At 36.5% G+C, this 14,044-nt stretch overlaps 1 protein-coding gene across 11 annotated transcripts in view; it reads left to right on the forward strand.

The window, feature by feature from the left end:
- by (focal adhesion protein tensin) overlaps positions 1-14,044 on the forward strand; it is a 114,813-nt gene that overhangs the window by 48,896 nt on the left and 51,873 nt on the right. For 9 of the 11 annotated variants that reach the window (XM_028303431.1, XM_028303430.1, XM_028303435.1 and 6 more), the window contains one exon: positions 4,781-4,849. In XM_028303431.1, coding sequence (XP_028159232.1) covers positions 4,781-4,849 — 69 coding nt within the window. Of the gene's footprint in view, positions 1-4,780; positions 4,850-11,205; positions 11,594-14,044 lie in introns of those variants that run through there. The other 2 variants (XM_028303441.1, XM_028303440.1) reach the window with 1 other exon arrangement.

Consider the following 14,044-nt stretch of genomic DNA (forward strand, 5'->3'; position numbering starts at 1 on the left):
CGCTCGCTGTTCTATGAAATGCCGAAGGCAAAATGTAAATTGCCTTGGCACTTTATAATATGCCAAAACATTTGATATCCAAATCAATCGCTGTTTACAAAATGCCGCGGCAAATTGAAGTATTTAGTTCTTTTTCTTACCACGCGAGGCGCTGCTAATCAAAACAAGAAAAATGGCGTCGAGTAGTGGTGTTGTGATACAGAAACCAGTGCAAATTCTACGTATTCAAAGGACTTTTCACAAAAAAAGACATTTATTATACTTAGTGAATTAAGAAAATTTTACGATTCACAAATAGGAGCAGTGAAAAAGCTATGGAAAAATAAAATAGTTTTTGAGGTTATCCGGCACGTAAAAAACGCTAAGGTGACAATGGAATCTGGTGCTCGGAGGACTGCTGCGGAATATAATGGTATAAAAAATATTGTGTTATGTATTCTAGACTTCTTCTTGGTATAATTAAAATGTAAGACTTATCTAAAGGACTGTCTATCGAAACTTATAAATAAATAAATAATAAATAAATAAATTATTAGTTTAGTGTTGTTTTTGTTACGAAAATAAGAATAAGAATAAGAATATTTTAATTACTTTAGGAGTAGCAAGTATTTTAGGTTTGTCTTACTTGAATAGATACTTACCTGATTTCTGAAATTAAGTCTGATTTGTCCAACATGTGTGTTATGATGGTCACCCTATTGCAACAATCATAGTCGAAATTTTATCAATTGAACGAGTCGCCAATTTGCCTCCGGCATTTCATAGAACAGCGAGCGTTTGTAAATTGACGAAGCCGTTTGTAAAATGCGGAATCATACAATTTGCCTGCGACATGTACAACATTTTGTAATTCCTGTTTAGAGTTTTGTAATTATGTTCATGCGGATATAATTACACACAATAATAGTCAACAAACGTCGTAATAAGCCCAGTATCTTACTAGTGTGTATATAAACGTGAAAGTGGTAAGGCAGGAAAGGAGCCACGATAATATCTTAGACTTAAATGAAGTTGAACCTTCATATTGATGTTATGTCACCAGAATGCTGTTAACACATGTTCCGTATAAGCAGATAATTTCATTTCCCTTTGAAATGAATCTTAATGGCAAATCTAATATCAGAAGTACTATCATTATCGTATTATGTAGCAGCAGCTGCTTATTGTTCTGTCACTTAAATTGGATTGTTTACGGCTAATTGAGTTAAGGCCAGTATCAGTTGAAGAATATTTNGGATATTTATCAGCAGTATCATTGATATTTACGTCCGGAGCAAGTTAATTAAATTAGGGTTAATGTAACGAATACGTCGAACGAGTTAAGTGGCCGCTACAGACGCCGTAGTTTGTTCCCGGAGTTCGGTCGCTACATTGTATCGAACAGTGCAGTACAATTGAATTCTTAAGATTTTAATTTATTTACGACAAGATTGAGGAAGTTTAAATGTTGTGGAACTTTTGCAATCTTAACGGCAAGATCTGAATGTAATTTGGTTCATATTCCGAGAGACTTACATTCATTAATTTTGTTATTAAAAGAGGTAATTCAGATGTGGTGGAATGTTACTTGACACGAGAAGAATAAATTATTTGATAACTGAATAAGTAGGTAGCTTAATTTCGTTAATTGGACCAACTGATACTGCTAATTGAATATTATTGCAGGCTCTAAATTACGGCACCTGACACCACTGTTTGCTAATAATTTGTCGATAATAGTCCTTATCTACGAGGCTGGCACAGGTCTGCCTGTTCCGCAGATTAGTTTAGAGTGCGCTCTGCTGGCAGCCTGGCGCAGAGGTCGCGTCCCAGTAATTGGGCCACCGACAGGCGTGAAGCTAGGGCGAGCGCGAGCGTGGAGGCGCGAGGCGTGACGCCAACGGGCGGAAAGATCCACCTCGCATGTCGGCTACAACCCCAATTTGTTTGAGAAATAGACGATAAATTTCCCCTATATTTTTGGAAGGACCCGCCGTTTTTATGCGATGAAGTCCGAATAATACTTTTGTTCTTATTAGAAATTCCAATCTGGAAATTGGATCTGGAATTTATCTTTTCAAACTACGTAAATACCTATACCCAACTAAGTAAATACATCTTAAGCTTCTGAAGTACATAAGTGTATCTTACTGTACTCTATTATATGCATAGTGCTGAATTGCATGGCTTGCATTCTCTTGCATTGCAGCCTAGTGCTATCTCGTCATCGTAGATCAACGTTCCACACGGCTCAACGAGCGAGCTAACAGTGCCGGTGATAGGATTTATAATAAATAGCATTATCGGTATTACTCCGCCGCGTATGAAGATGGAAGATTGTGTTGTCGCGTTGGCAACTCTGTAATTTAGCGGGGGTCTGTGTGACCAACTTATGAAATATTACGTGTAAAATAGCAGGTACAGTTTTCTCCGGTACATCATTAAATCATTAGCGCGGTGAGAGTTTGAACATCTCAGTATTTTCACGGAAAACAATTACAGAAATTATTATGAATTCATCCTCTTCCCGTGTCAGCAAAGTATTGGTTTTGCTTGCGGTTGCGCCATTAATCTTTGGTATGCAATTACGGTTAATAATTGCATATTTTTCTCAATGGACTATATAATTAAAAGCAAGGCGTTACTCTTCAAACTGGTTGTTTTAATAATAAAATATAATTTTTAATACCACCACTGACATCCGATCTTAAATAAGACTTTACTGTATTTATTAGCTTTTGCATTAAATAAACCAATAATGTTTTCAAGATAAAGACCAAAACTTACACTTTACTGATAGAATCAAAACTACAACTTGTTGTTTGCAACAGTAAAGCTATCTGTGTATCGTAACGTAAGAGGCCCATTCAAAGGCAGCGATAAGGGATAGATAAACGCTTATTACTATAATAACTATAAACAAGTGGCCGAGTTTCTCGAAAATAGCGTTCGCAAGCACCATAGCCATACTGTACCTACGTTCCACATACCAGCCGAGCACCTGAGAGTCTGTAATTTATTCTGAATACGACTTAGGAAATCTAGCTGCCAGTTATGTCCAAGCTTAGAGATAAATCAACTGTGTGGCGTACTGCAATACCATAATGGCTCTAAAATAATCGAGGCTTCAATACAACACTAGTACCGATAATGGGACGTTCGATTAACATAATTTTACAGGTAAATCGATAGCTGATACAATAGAGATTAAATCTGAAGGTCGCCTAGTCCTATATAAACTAAGTAGTTGCTGAAACTGAAAACAAATATAGAGTCGATCAATTATTCTATCTGTTAATATAGTATCTTATCTATTCTATTTATGTATTACTAATTTAATTAGGTGATTGTGTAGCACTGTTATGTTACCTACAGATTGTAGAGTTAGTTTCGTCGATTTATCAAGTCCTAATTAGTTTTTAATGGGACTTCCCCAGGGCGAACAGAGTTTACAAAATAAATTATAAGTTACCAAGTTATCCTGTTTCTGTTTCATATTTACATTTTAGGTGCATTTCTCAATGGGTATTTTTTCATGATTATACCAGGAAGTTTTCAGCAAACTTGCGTTTCCATTTACCTAATAATTAAACTTAGTATGTCAATAAAATTCAGATTAACAATAGGTGGACTATATTGCGATACTGAGCTACAATTTCCAAGCTGGTATGGTCCCAGGGCGCAACAAAGCACGCAGATGGCGCGATGCGGCGCACAATGCCCGCAAATTGGCGCCTCGGGCGGCCGCGACAAACCGCCGCTATCCTTGCCACCTATCTATCACTTTCACTTTACATCTGCTTATCCCAATTTTTATAGTAAATTGTAGCACAGCGAATATTTGGCTTGCTTTTGGGAGATTAGAAATGTGTAATACATAAACACTCTCAAAAGCGCCCATAACATTTTTGTAAATGAAAAGTTTTAAGCTTTCCGTTACGTTTTTGGTATCAACTATCACGTCCTAATGTTCCTTTTTCAAAAACTGGATAAAAATTTGCAAAGCCCTAAGTCAAAACCTATATGGACCTAATTAAGGTATTTATAACCGTTCCTTGAATAAGTTTAAAATAGCTATATTTCTCTCACGCTAACCTAACCAGATGTAATGCCCCGAATGTGATCATAAGTAAATTTGGCAAACTCGAGAGCGTAGTTGTGTTACAAGGCCAAGCCAACATTGGTGTTTGCACTTGGGTATTCTTTTTATTGCTATTACGTGGTCTATAAACGAATGTAATGACCTGAATCGAAACGGCTTGGCTGGAGCGATTTTAAAGCGAAAATATTTATTGTGCACATAAAACTACTATTAAGAATATCTTATCTATTTTCTTTGTAACTTTATGACAAAGTCTCAGAGCTTTAGCGAGGCGAAATAAAGGTTTTTCTGATTGTATGTCGAAGCAAGATGAATAAATAATAGACTGAATGTTGAAGCAATAAGCATCATATTATATTTTTTTGTTTCTTTTCCTTTCTTGTAACGTGAGTGACGCGCCGTTTATTGCTGTTTGTATTCACATGGTGATGTTTTTCTATTATTATGTTTATAATTTAGTATCCATTCATTCACTTCTTCAATTTTCATTGTGATAATTGTATACAATTTAATAAAATAACTGACGCCCACCATAAAGTACCTAAACCGGGCAAAGTAATAACTTATTGACTACAATAAATTGGTTGTTGCATCATGTATTGGTGGGAAACAAAACAAAAAATTGGGGCGAATAATTCCCCGCTGTCCTGCTGCCCCGGGAGCGATTGACCCAGTTAATGGAGCGGGGTATCGTTGCAGGTGTCAGGAGCCGTGGAGCTGGCGGACCCAGCCAATGCTGAGCAGATCCTGGCGCACTTGCAGAGCTCGGTAAGTGATCGTTGATTCTAAATTTTAATGGAAGTGATAAAATTCGGAAAGGTTCACTTTTAAGCCAGAGCCAGTGACGGTTTATTTATTTATATTATTTTCAATTCGATTCAATCTATTTTATAGCGTTATAGTTACTACTTAGGTGTTTTTACCCGACTACGACAGAAGGAGGGGTACTTTTAAACATATAAACGTGAATATAAATAAGGGAAGATAGAGTTTGTTGGGTTCAACAATATTTTTTTTATAATCCTACCTAAAGTAGCTTAAAAATGATTATGATGACGCATTAACAGCTAGTTCTAAACCTTATAACGAGAAGATTGAACCAGTAATTGCTATGAATGTTAGAGGAGTCAATTCTGTGAGTCACAATAACTGAAAGAAATATATGTACGTCAAGTATTATTTTATGAATGGTGACTCACAGAATTACACACAAAAGATACTTGACAAGCAAAGCTCAAAACGTGTTTTATAATTCTCAAATGAAAACATAAACAATTTGACACATTCCATTCATTTCCATCTAAATTCCAACTTTAGGGGCGGTTGTAAATATGGGTATTCTAAACAGGCATTTATTTTTGGGAACTCGCAAACAAGTCAGAACAACATATGAAAACACTCGTATAATATTGTACGAAAATGAAAACAATTTCATTTCCACGTAGCACGTTCGAGTTGGAATAAATACCATAACATAGGTTATTTTGTTCACCCACTTCAGGAGTAACTTTCGTCTTACGTATAGAATAACACGTAAAGTGTGATTCTTCGTAATACTCGTAGATGTTATGGACTTTATTCAGTTTATAAACTGTAATTTTAAACACAGATTTATGTTAATAAAACACTTACTTAGATATTCAGCCTCTACTTAATTGCCTTTTAATCCCCTGGCTGTTCTGGCCTCTACGCCGAGATATTTGGGCAAAAGAGTCACTGTTTCTGAAACAAGGAGATTGAGTTGAGTTTGATTGACAGAAAAGGCCATCCGCGGCGCAACTTGCTTAACTTCAGTAGTAACGACTCAAGCACTGACCGTAACAGCTTAGTACTACCACTTACCGTCCAATCATAACTGTTTATCTACATATTTTATTTACTTGTCGAACCGATTGAGATCTAAAGCATGACAATTTTATTGATTCAGCGAAAAGACAACACAAATGAGCAGTAAGTGCAGTAACCGTGCCATATCGATAAATATTACGAAGACCTAATGAAATTTTATCTCCTACATAACATACGATATCATAATTTATCAGACTTTAATGAAATTTTATGGCCGTCCACGCGAAAACATAAAATAAACTTTTAAACGAACCCTTGTACGGTATGTTAAACCGATAATTGGAGAAAATTTGAAGTATAAATGAATTTAGGATAATTATTTCGGTGAGCGGTCTCAAAGGGTCCGGGTCATTAAGTCGGCATATTCGGTGTTCAGGGCATCCGATGGGTCGGCGCGAGATACGGCTGATATAAGAGGCTCTTTGGAGCTGGAAATTGCTGATATTACCTCCCATTACGATTATGGGTCGTGAACAAGAAAGCGGCGCGGGCGACGCGAGCGCACGGCTTCATCCACTCCATTTTCACACCATTTGCTGAAAAATCGGGTCGTTCGCTGCAATGTGTTACAGCTATTCGAAGAACGCGATTGGGTCAATTTCGATAAAGGTTCTTCTTTGAAATTCCATTAAATAACCATTACTCCTTCGACTTGCAGCACAAATTGGAAGTAATAACATGATTAACCACTTCATAAGTACATAGCTATTATGGGTGCAATATTCTTCAAAACGTAAGTATGATATCAGTAACATGGTATTTTAACTTTTATTGCTACAGTTGCATGTCTTTTCTATGGCCTATAAATGTTTATAGCATTTTCTTGATTATGTGTGTGCAACGGAGCATAGATAGGTACCTACCTACCTACTTATAGTGGTTGAAACAAAACCACTTAATTTTTCCGTGATAACCAGATGGATAGGTATTTTACTTAGGTAGTAACACACGTGTGTGATGCTGATTGATTAGATAAATAGGTTAATGAGACCATTTCAATGATTTTTAAACAGTAGTATCATTTATTACAAATTTTTGACATTTCCTGATCGTTACCTAAATCCATTATGTTCAAGGGAATCAAGAGTTATTTATGTGAACTATATTACATTCCGTTCAAAGATATCTAAGTTATAGCGTCTATACGATCTAGGTAAGTGTATCACCCGATATGACCGTAGTAAACTATTGGAGTATAGTTTCATAAGCTTTTACTCGAGTGACAAACTACACGCACAAGCTAACCTCCCAGCAAGGATTTAGAAAGTGCTAACCACAAGGCAAACACGAGCGAACTCTCCCGCCGCATTCCGAACATTCCTCTTCCTGTTTGATATTTGCCTAAACACTAACAACCACTTAGAATGACATTTGGGATTACGCGCCCCGAAAAGTTAGTTTGACCGGTCAGGAAATGGGTAGGATAGGTGATGGGGCGTCGACATACGAGTATTAGGGTCAAATAACCTTTATTTAAGTATTGATTTAGATTCTGTGAATTGGCTAGATGGTTATTCAAGAAAAGTAGTAGGTATTTTACTTGAGTAATCATACAAAGTCAGAAACTTAGACCAGTATCTATTTAAGTAGGTAGAGGTATATTATTTTCATTATTCTTTGAGGAAAACCACAGAGATTCTTTTTATTTCGTATTTGAGTAATGCTAGAAATTATGTGTTTAATGGAGCAACTATTAATTAAAGTTCTCATTATTATAGTGTAGAGCGTGAGTTTGAAATATTTGATATCTCAATTAAAAACGGCAAATATCTCATTCTCTGAGATTATAGTTTATGTNAAATTTCAAATAAAAACAAAAGATTTCGAAGTAAAATAAGCTTTTTAGTTAAAATTAAAATTGTCTCTACCTGTAGCGGAGAATAATGTTGTGGCAGGCCTTTGTTCAAACGATCATAGCAAATGTTGTGATAGGGATAGAGACATGCGATTTTTGGTTTTACAAAGATAATACGATAGAAAATAATACAAAGTAATAAAAACCACCTGTTATAGGGGCATTTTTTGGAGAAATTTATAAAATAACCAAAAAAACACGAATTTAAAAGCAGATTTTTAAAAAAAAGTATATTTTTTTATTATTTGTTGGCATTTTTTGTGTATTTTATGTATTTTTTTAGTATTGCCTGTTATTTAGAATTATTACTGTTTTTATTTTATCAGGATATACCGCATAGTTTAAAAGTTATTACGTTTTCTTTACAATAAGTAATTGGAAGAAAAAAAATTCAATAAAAAATTAAAAAAAATCTCAAAAATTTTTTGACCTCTTTTTTGTCGATAAAAATAGGTCTACTTTCATCTATTTTCATATGTACACTTTAACGTGACTCACACTGTATTACATTCCGTTCAAAGATATCTAAGTTATACCGTCTATTCGATCTAGGTAAGTGTATCACCCGATATGACCGTAGTAAACTATTGGAGTATAGTTTCATAAGCTTTTACTCGAGTGACAAACTACACGCACAAGCTAACCTCCCAGCAAGGATTTAGAAAGTGCTAACCACAAGGCAAACACGAGCGAACTCTCCCGCCGCATTCCGAACATTCCTCTTCCTGTTTGATATTTGCCCAAACACTAACAACCACTTAGAATGACATTTGGGATTACGCGCCCCGAAAAGTTAGTTTGACCGGTCAGGAAATGGGTGGGATAGGTGATGGGGCGTCGACATACAAGTTTTAGGGTCAAATAATCTTTATTTAAGTATTGATTTAGATTCTATGAATTAGCTTGTGGTAATTCAAGAAAACTATTCATTACATTACATACATATCAAAATCGTTATCTTGAGTTAGTAGCACACAAAGTCAGTGGCTTAGACCAGTATTTAAATAGGTAGAGATATATTATTTTTATTATTCTTTGAGGAAAACCACAGAGGTTCTTTTTATTTCGTATTTAAATGTAATACTAGAAATTATGACGTGTATTGAAATATGATAGAGCAACTATTAATTACAGTTCTCATTATTATAGTGTAGACCGTGAGTTTGAAATATTTGATATCTCAATTAAAAACGGCAAATATCTCATTCTCCGAGATTAAAGTTTATGTGGTTATTTAAACGGTTAATTTATAAGTGGAATGAACGGAGTCGGGCCGGCGTGCAATCAATTACAGTTTATTGCCCACAATGAAATATTTGCGAAGGTCTTACAAATGTCATGATTTGTGCTGCCCCTTTAGGGCTGTTATGCTACCGTATTATTCTTGCGAAATTAAAATGGTAAAAGAAAATTTATAGTATTACCCATTTTGCCTAAGAATGTTGATTTCAGTGAAGTTACTGACACTGATTTAGGTGTACATAATGCTATTAATGAAATAACTACAAAAATAACTGACCATCCAGCCAAAAAATGTATTAAATTCAGAATTGATCCATAGGCTCTTATAGGATACATGACACATCTGCTGAAAATAAGTGTCGAGAAAATATTCCAATAAACCGAAGTGATGCGAAACGCCATGTTCTTGCAGATATTCCCTCGAGATAGCTTTCCATTCCCTGTCGCGTTATTGAGTCATGTTTCCCGCGTGTTGGTTTTAAGTTCGTATCATAAAGCGACACTCAAAACTAGATTCAAACTTGGGTATAAATTGAAGCTTTATTGAAGCCTTGGCTGAATTTTAGTATTTTTTCATGATAGTGACTGTCATGCGTGTATCAACTTCTTTTTTTGAGTAATTAATGTATTTTTTTATATTTTTCTTTATTGCGCACTAAGTGATAATTTATTTATTTATTATTTAAACCACCACCATACAGTGGCGGACTTAATGCCAAGTGGCATTCTCTGCCAGTCAACCACAGGTCTAGTAGAGAGAATAATTTGTATAGTTTAAAAACTCATAAAACTCATTTATTTATGTAAGTATGCTTTTAAAAAATACTACAGACTATTTATGCAAGTAGGCTTTTAAAATTATGTGTTATGATGTTTAGTTCCAAAAAGGGGTTTGATTCTATAAAATATTTTTCCCGAAAAATCAGTTTTCTTTTCCTGGCCCACGTAGTGAATTTTTATTTCGGGCCTTGTTTGCTTTTGCCGCCAGCCCTGCGGCGCGGTAGGTGCATGCACACATCATTACAAACCCTATTGTCGGCGTCTGAGCAAATTTTAATCTCCTCGTTGACGGTCGACTTATAACGGGGCTTCAAAAGTATTTTTTGCACGTGTAAATCAAGCCATATTTATGCAGATTTCTTATTTGCTGTCGTAATTTGTTGTTGCCGAAATATTGACCTCTGTAAGCTGTCGTGAATTACAATATTAAAATGCACATAAGTGCATAATGCAATACTTAGAATTAGGTGGATAGATTTCACTGTATTACTGCTGAAAGATACATGTTTGACCATAGATATAGAGACAGTCTGGCTCTTTACAAACAGCTATGTATTGTATTAAGTAAGTACCTAACAATGATCTATGTCTGAAGCGCGTGTAGTGAGACAATCTGTGTGGTAGATAAGCAGTGAGACAGTCTATTTATCTAGCTTAATTAAGTAGCACCTTATACTGAGTTTACGACGAGACGACCCGGACACAGAGTCTCTGTAGCGAACTATAGGTACATAATATATACTTACTTAAACACTGAAGGTAAAATGTAAATGGTTGTAAACAAACAACATCAATTTAATGCTGCATTTCGTGGAATTGACACCTATCAAACACACGCGGTCTACAAACTGTAACTCGTCCCATTTTGGTGCATTGTTTACGACTGGAACGGATGCTTTATTTATTCGTGGCTACGAACTACTATGAACTTAGGTTACGTAGGCACTATTAGTGAACTACGAAATGTGGTTGAAATAAAAATAGAATACCTAAGAAACAAGTTACTTCACTCGCATATAAATACTTATTGCAATTCGAAATAAAATGTTATTGACACAAACGTTTAAAATGTGCGCAGAAAGTTTTATACAAGTTTCAGAACGCTGCAAATGAACACTTACGTATTTATACACTCAATATTTATCAGTAATTGCAATCATAGTAATAACAGAGTGCAGATATATTACTGTAAACACATAAGCTGGCACGTTTTATGTCCTACCTACACATTATGTGTTAAGTGTAAAAAGATGGATGTCCTAACCGAACTCATTTCCCCTGGCCATGTTACATGAAGGCTTCAGCGTCGGGTGAAATTAGTGAACAAAAGGTTTTTTCGTGGTTGATTATGATTGATGTGTAAAAATCGGGGGCGTGTAGTGCCCGCAGTCCACCGCGGAGTGCCGCGCGCCGCGACAGTGCGCGCCGCGAGCGCGACCGGGCCGCGCGCAGCACACGGCATGCGACCTCGCTCCGACCTGTCGACCGGACGATACATCAACCAACGCGACACCAAAACACGAACGGTTCCCGCGGTTTTCGAAAAATCGCGGATAACCCTAGTGATATGATTACAAAACACCAGTGGTTTTAAATTAAAATCTCAAGTGTGAAGACGTTCGCGTAATACCTAAGTAATGATAGCCGCGTGAGGCGGAGCTGAGGTGACATTTGCGCAGCGCCGCCGGCGACCACGGCTCAAAATGAAGTTGTTCAAGAGGAGGCTGTCGTTCAGCGGAGATAAACAGAAACGGGTTTCCCGCACAGACGATCCCTTTGAGCACGAGGTAGGTGCACGGTCGACTCTACACGACAGCATGAAATAATGATGGCTTTAGCGCTTCCATACAATGCCTTACGATAACGACTCTCTCTCATAGAGTCCCCCTTTATATTCAGTTCTCGATAGTAATAGAGATTAAGTAACGGAAATTGAAATATGAGCGCGTAGGGTTTCCTGAAGGTGATTGATACGCGTATTATTTGCTTGTTTTTCTAGACCGGCGCAGGCGCTGGTGTACGTACGTTTGCCGAAGTAAATTGAAAGGCAAGGTTATCTTATCAGGCAGAGGCCGCGGTTTGTGCGGACGCGTTTAGCCACTTAATACAATTCAATTCTGCGAATTGAAATAATCTAAACATGTGTGATTAGAACTTCTGGCACTCGATCTGGTTTCTTTGTATTAGCGAATGTTTACATATTAAATACCTATTGGTAGCAATATCACAGTGTATTAAAGGATTAAAAAGTTATGTAACTTTTAAGACGACATCCCAACGCCCATGTCCTACCATCAATCATCTCGTGGGCTGTCGTGGAATATATTATTTCATTAAGTAATATCATATGGCGGTATAGCCAATGTAGAGTTCATAGCAAAGGATGCAAATTTTCAAAAGACATACAAATAAGTATAATGGACAGTGCCAAGTAAATAAATGTCAGAAACATGGCAGATCTAAATCTAAATAACCGTGTCAAACTACGTACTTCAATGCCAAGCGTTAATAAAGCAGTAGATACGAGATACTTATAGCAGGACAAGTATGCAGTGGCTATTTAGCCGGCTACCATTTAGCACGACACGACATTAATACAGCACAAATAGTGAGTAGGAGCTACATAGTGCCTTTTATTTGAACTTGAAGGCGCATTCAGACGTTAAACTGTATGTCTAGTCCACTAAAAATGGTGTTGACTTTCAGAAACAGGTAGGTATCTATGTCTAAAAGCAATAGAGAAATAACAAAAAATATTACTTAATACAAAACTGTCGGAAGTTTCAATAACCTTGTCTAATTGTCTACTCATTTTAAAAGATTGTATCGAGGACAACTTTCTCATAGACTCTACAATGTTACGTAAGACCTAAACTCGGGTCTTAAGTGCTTGTTTTTGTAGGATTTCTTTAAACAATCATATCCTGCAATCTGAATTTGTACTTGAGACAGGAATAAATACAGAAGTTAAGATTTATGAGGTTTGATTCCAAACATCTAGCTGACAAATGTTTTAGTATCCAATAATAACTAACAACACTCGACGATTAGGACAACACCTTGATTATAGATTAAAGTCTCATGACCTGATTTAAAAAACTACTATCAGTTGAAATATCGGAGGAGATACCGAGATTGTCAACTTCTGTAACTATAGAAATGTAGAGTCATATATTTATGAATCTAGTTCATTAACATTTTCTTCTTTCTTAATTTTAGCATTTATTTTATTGAACTGTCTAACATAGTACCTCGTCCAAATCATCGAACATTCGTAGCAGCTAAAATATGCAGTGAGATCGCATGGAAATTCTCGATAGCATGATGTTGAAAGTGCTAAAAACTACTAAGTATCAGTTGAGATATCGGAGGAGACACCGAGATTGTCAACTTCTGTAACTATAGAAATGTAGTCATATTTGTGAATCGGGTTCATCATTACTTTCTTTTTTCATAATTTTACCATTTATTTTCTTGTGCCTCGTCGAAATCCTCGAACATTCGTAGCAGCTAAAATATGTAGTGAGATCGCATGCAAATTCTCGATAGCACGATGTTGAAAGTGCAAGCAAATTAGCGAGTTGTTTCTAGGACGTGTAAACGGGGCTCCGTCCGACTATTTGCGAAGTAGAGGCGGCAACTAAAGATGACATAAAAGGATAAAAGAAGCCCGCAGAGACAGCGGTCGCTATCTCCGCTGTAATCGCGTGGCAGCGGCTAACGCGCAGAACGATTGTCCTTGGCCCTTGTACGTGGGGCAGGCCTTCCGCAAACATAAGTGCTAACTGTCTTTCTAATCCAAATGAGTTCGACTTAACGCTATCTATGTCTTTGGGAATAAAACACATAAGGTCGTGCCCTTCATGAGTATTTTCTGTTATAATCAATATGTTGTATACTTTTCAGACTATATTTTTTATAAGGCTGAGTTGCACCACCTAACTTTAACGGCAACTATAACGATAACCAGTGTTTTTTGTATGGAGTTTAACATATTTTTGACGTTTGTTAAAGTTACAGTAAGACGGTGCAACCCAGCCTTAATTTGATTAGAAATTATATAGAGAGGAAACAGATGATACAGTTCACATAATGATCTTTTAATAAATTTTATTCAGTCTAAGCCCTAAGGCCTGCTGTAGTGTAGGCCTAATTGAAGGCCTACTAGATGCTAATGTGCAGATTAGAGGCCGCGCACGCCCGGGACATGGCCGAAACGTAGCTCGTACCCAGCCTAA

This window comes from Ostrinia furnacalis, unplaced genomic scaffold (assembly GCF_004193835.3).
Source record: "Ostrinia furnacalis isolate ACB-3 unplaced genomic scaffold, ASM419383v2 OfSCF1242, whole genome shotgun sequence".
Classification (NCBI taxonomy): Eukaryota; Metazoa; Arthropoda; class Insecta; order Lepidoptera; family Crambidae; genus Ostrinia; species Ostrinia furnacalis.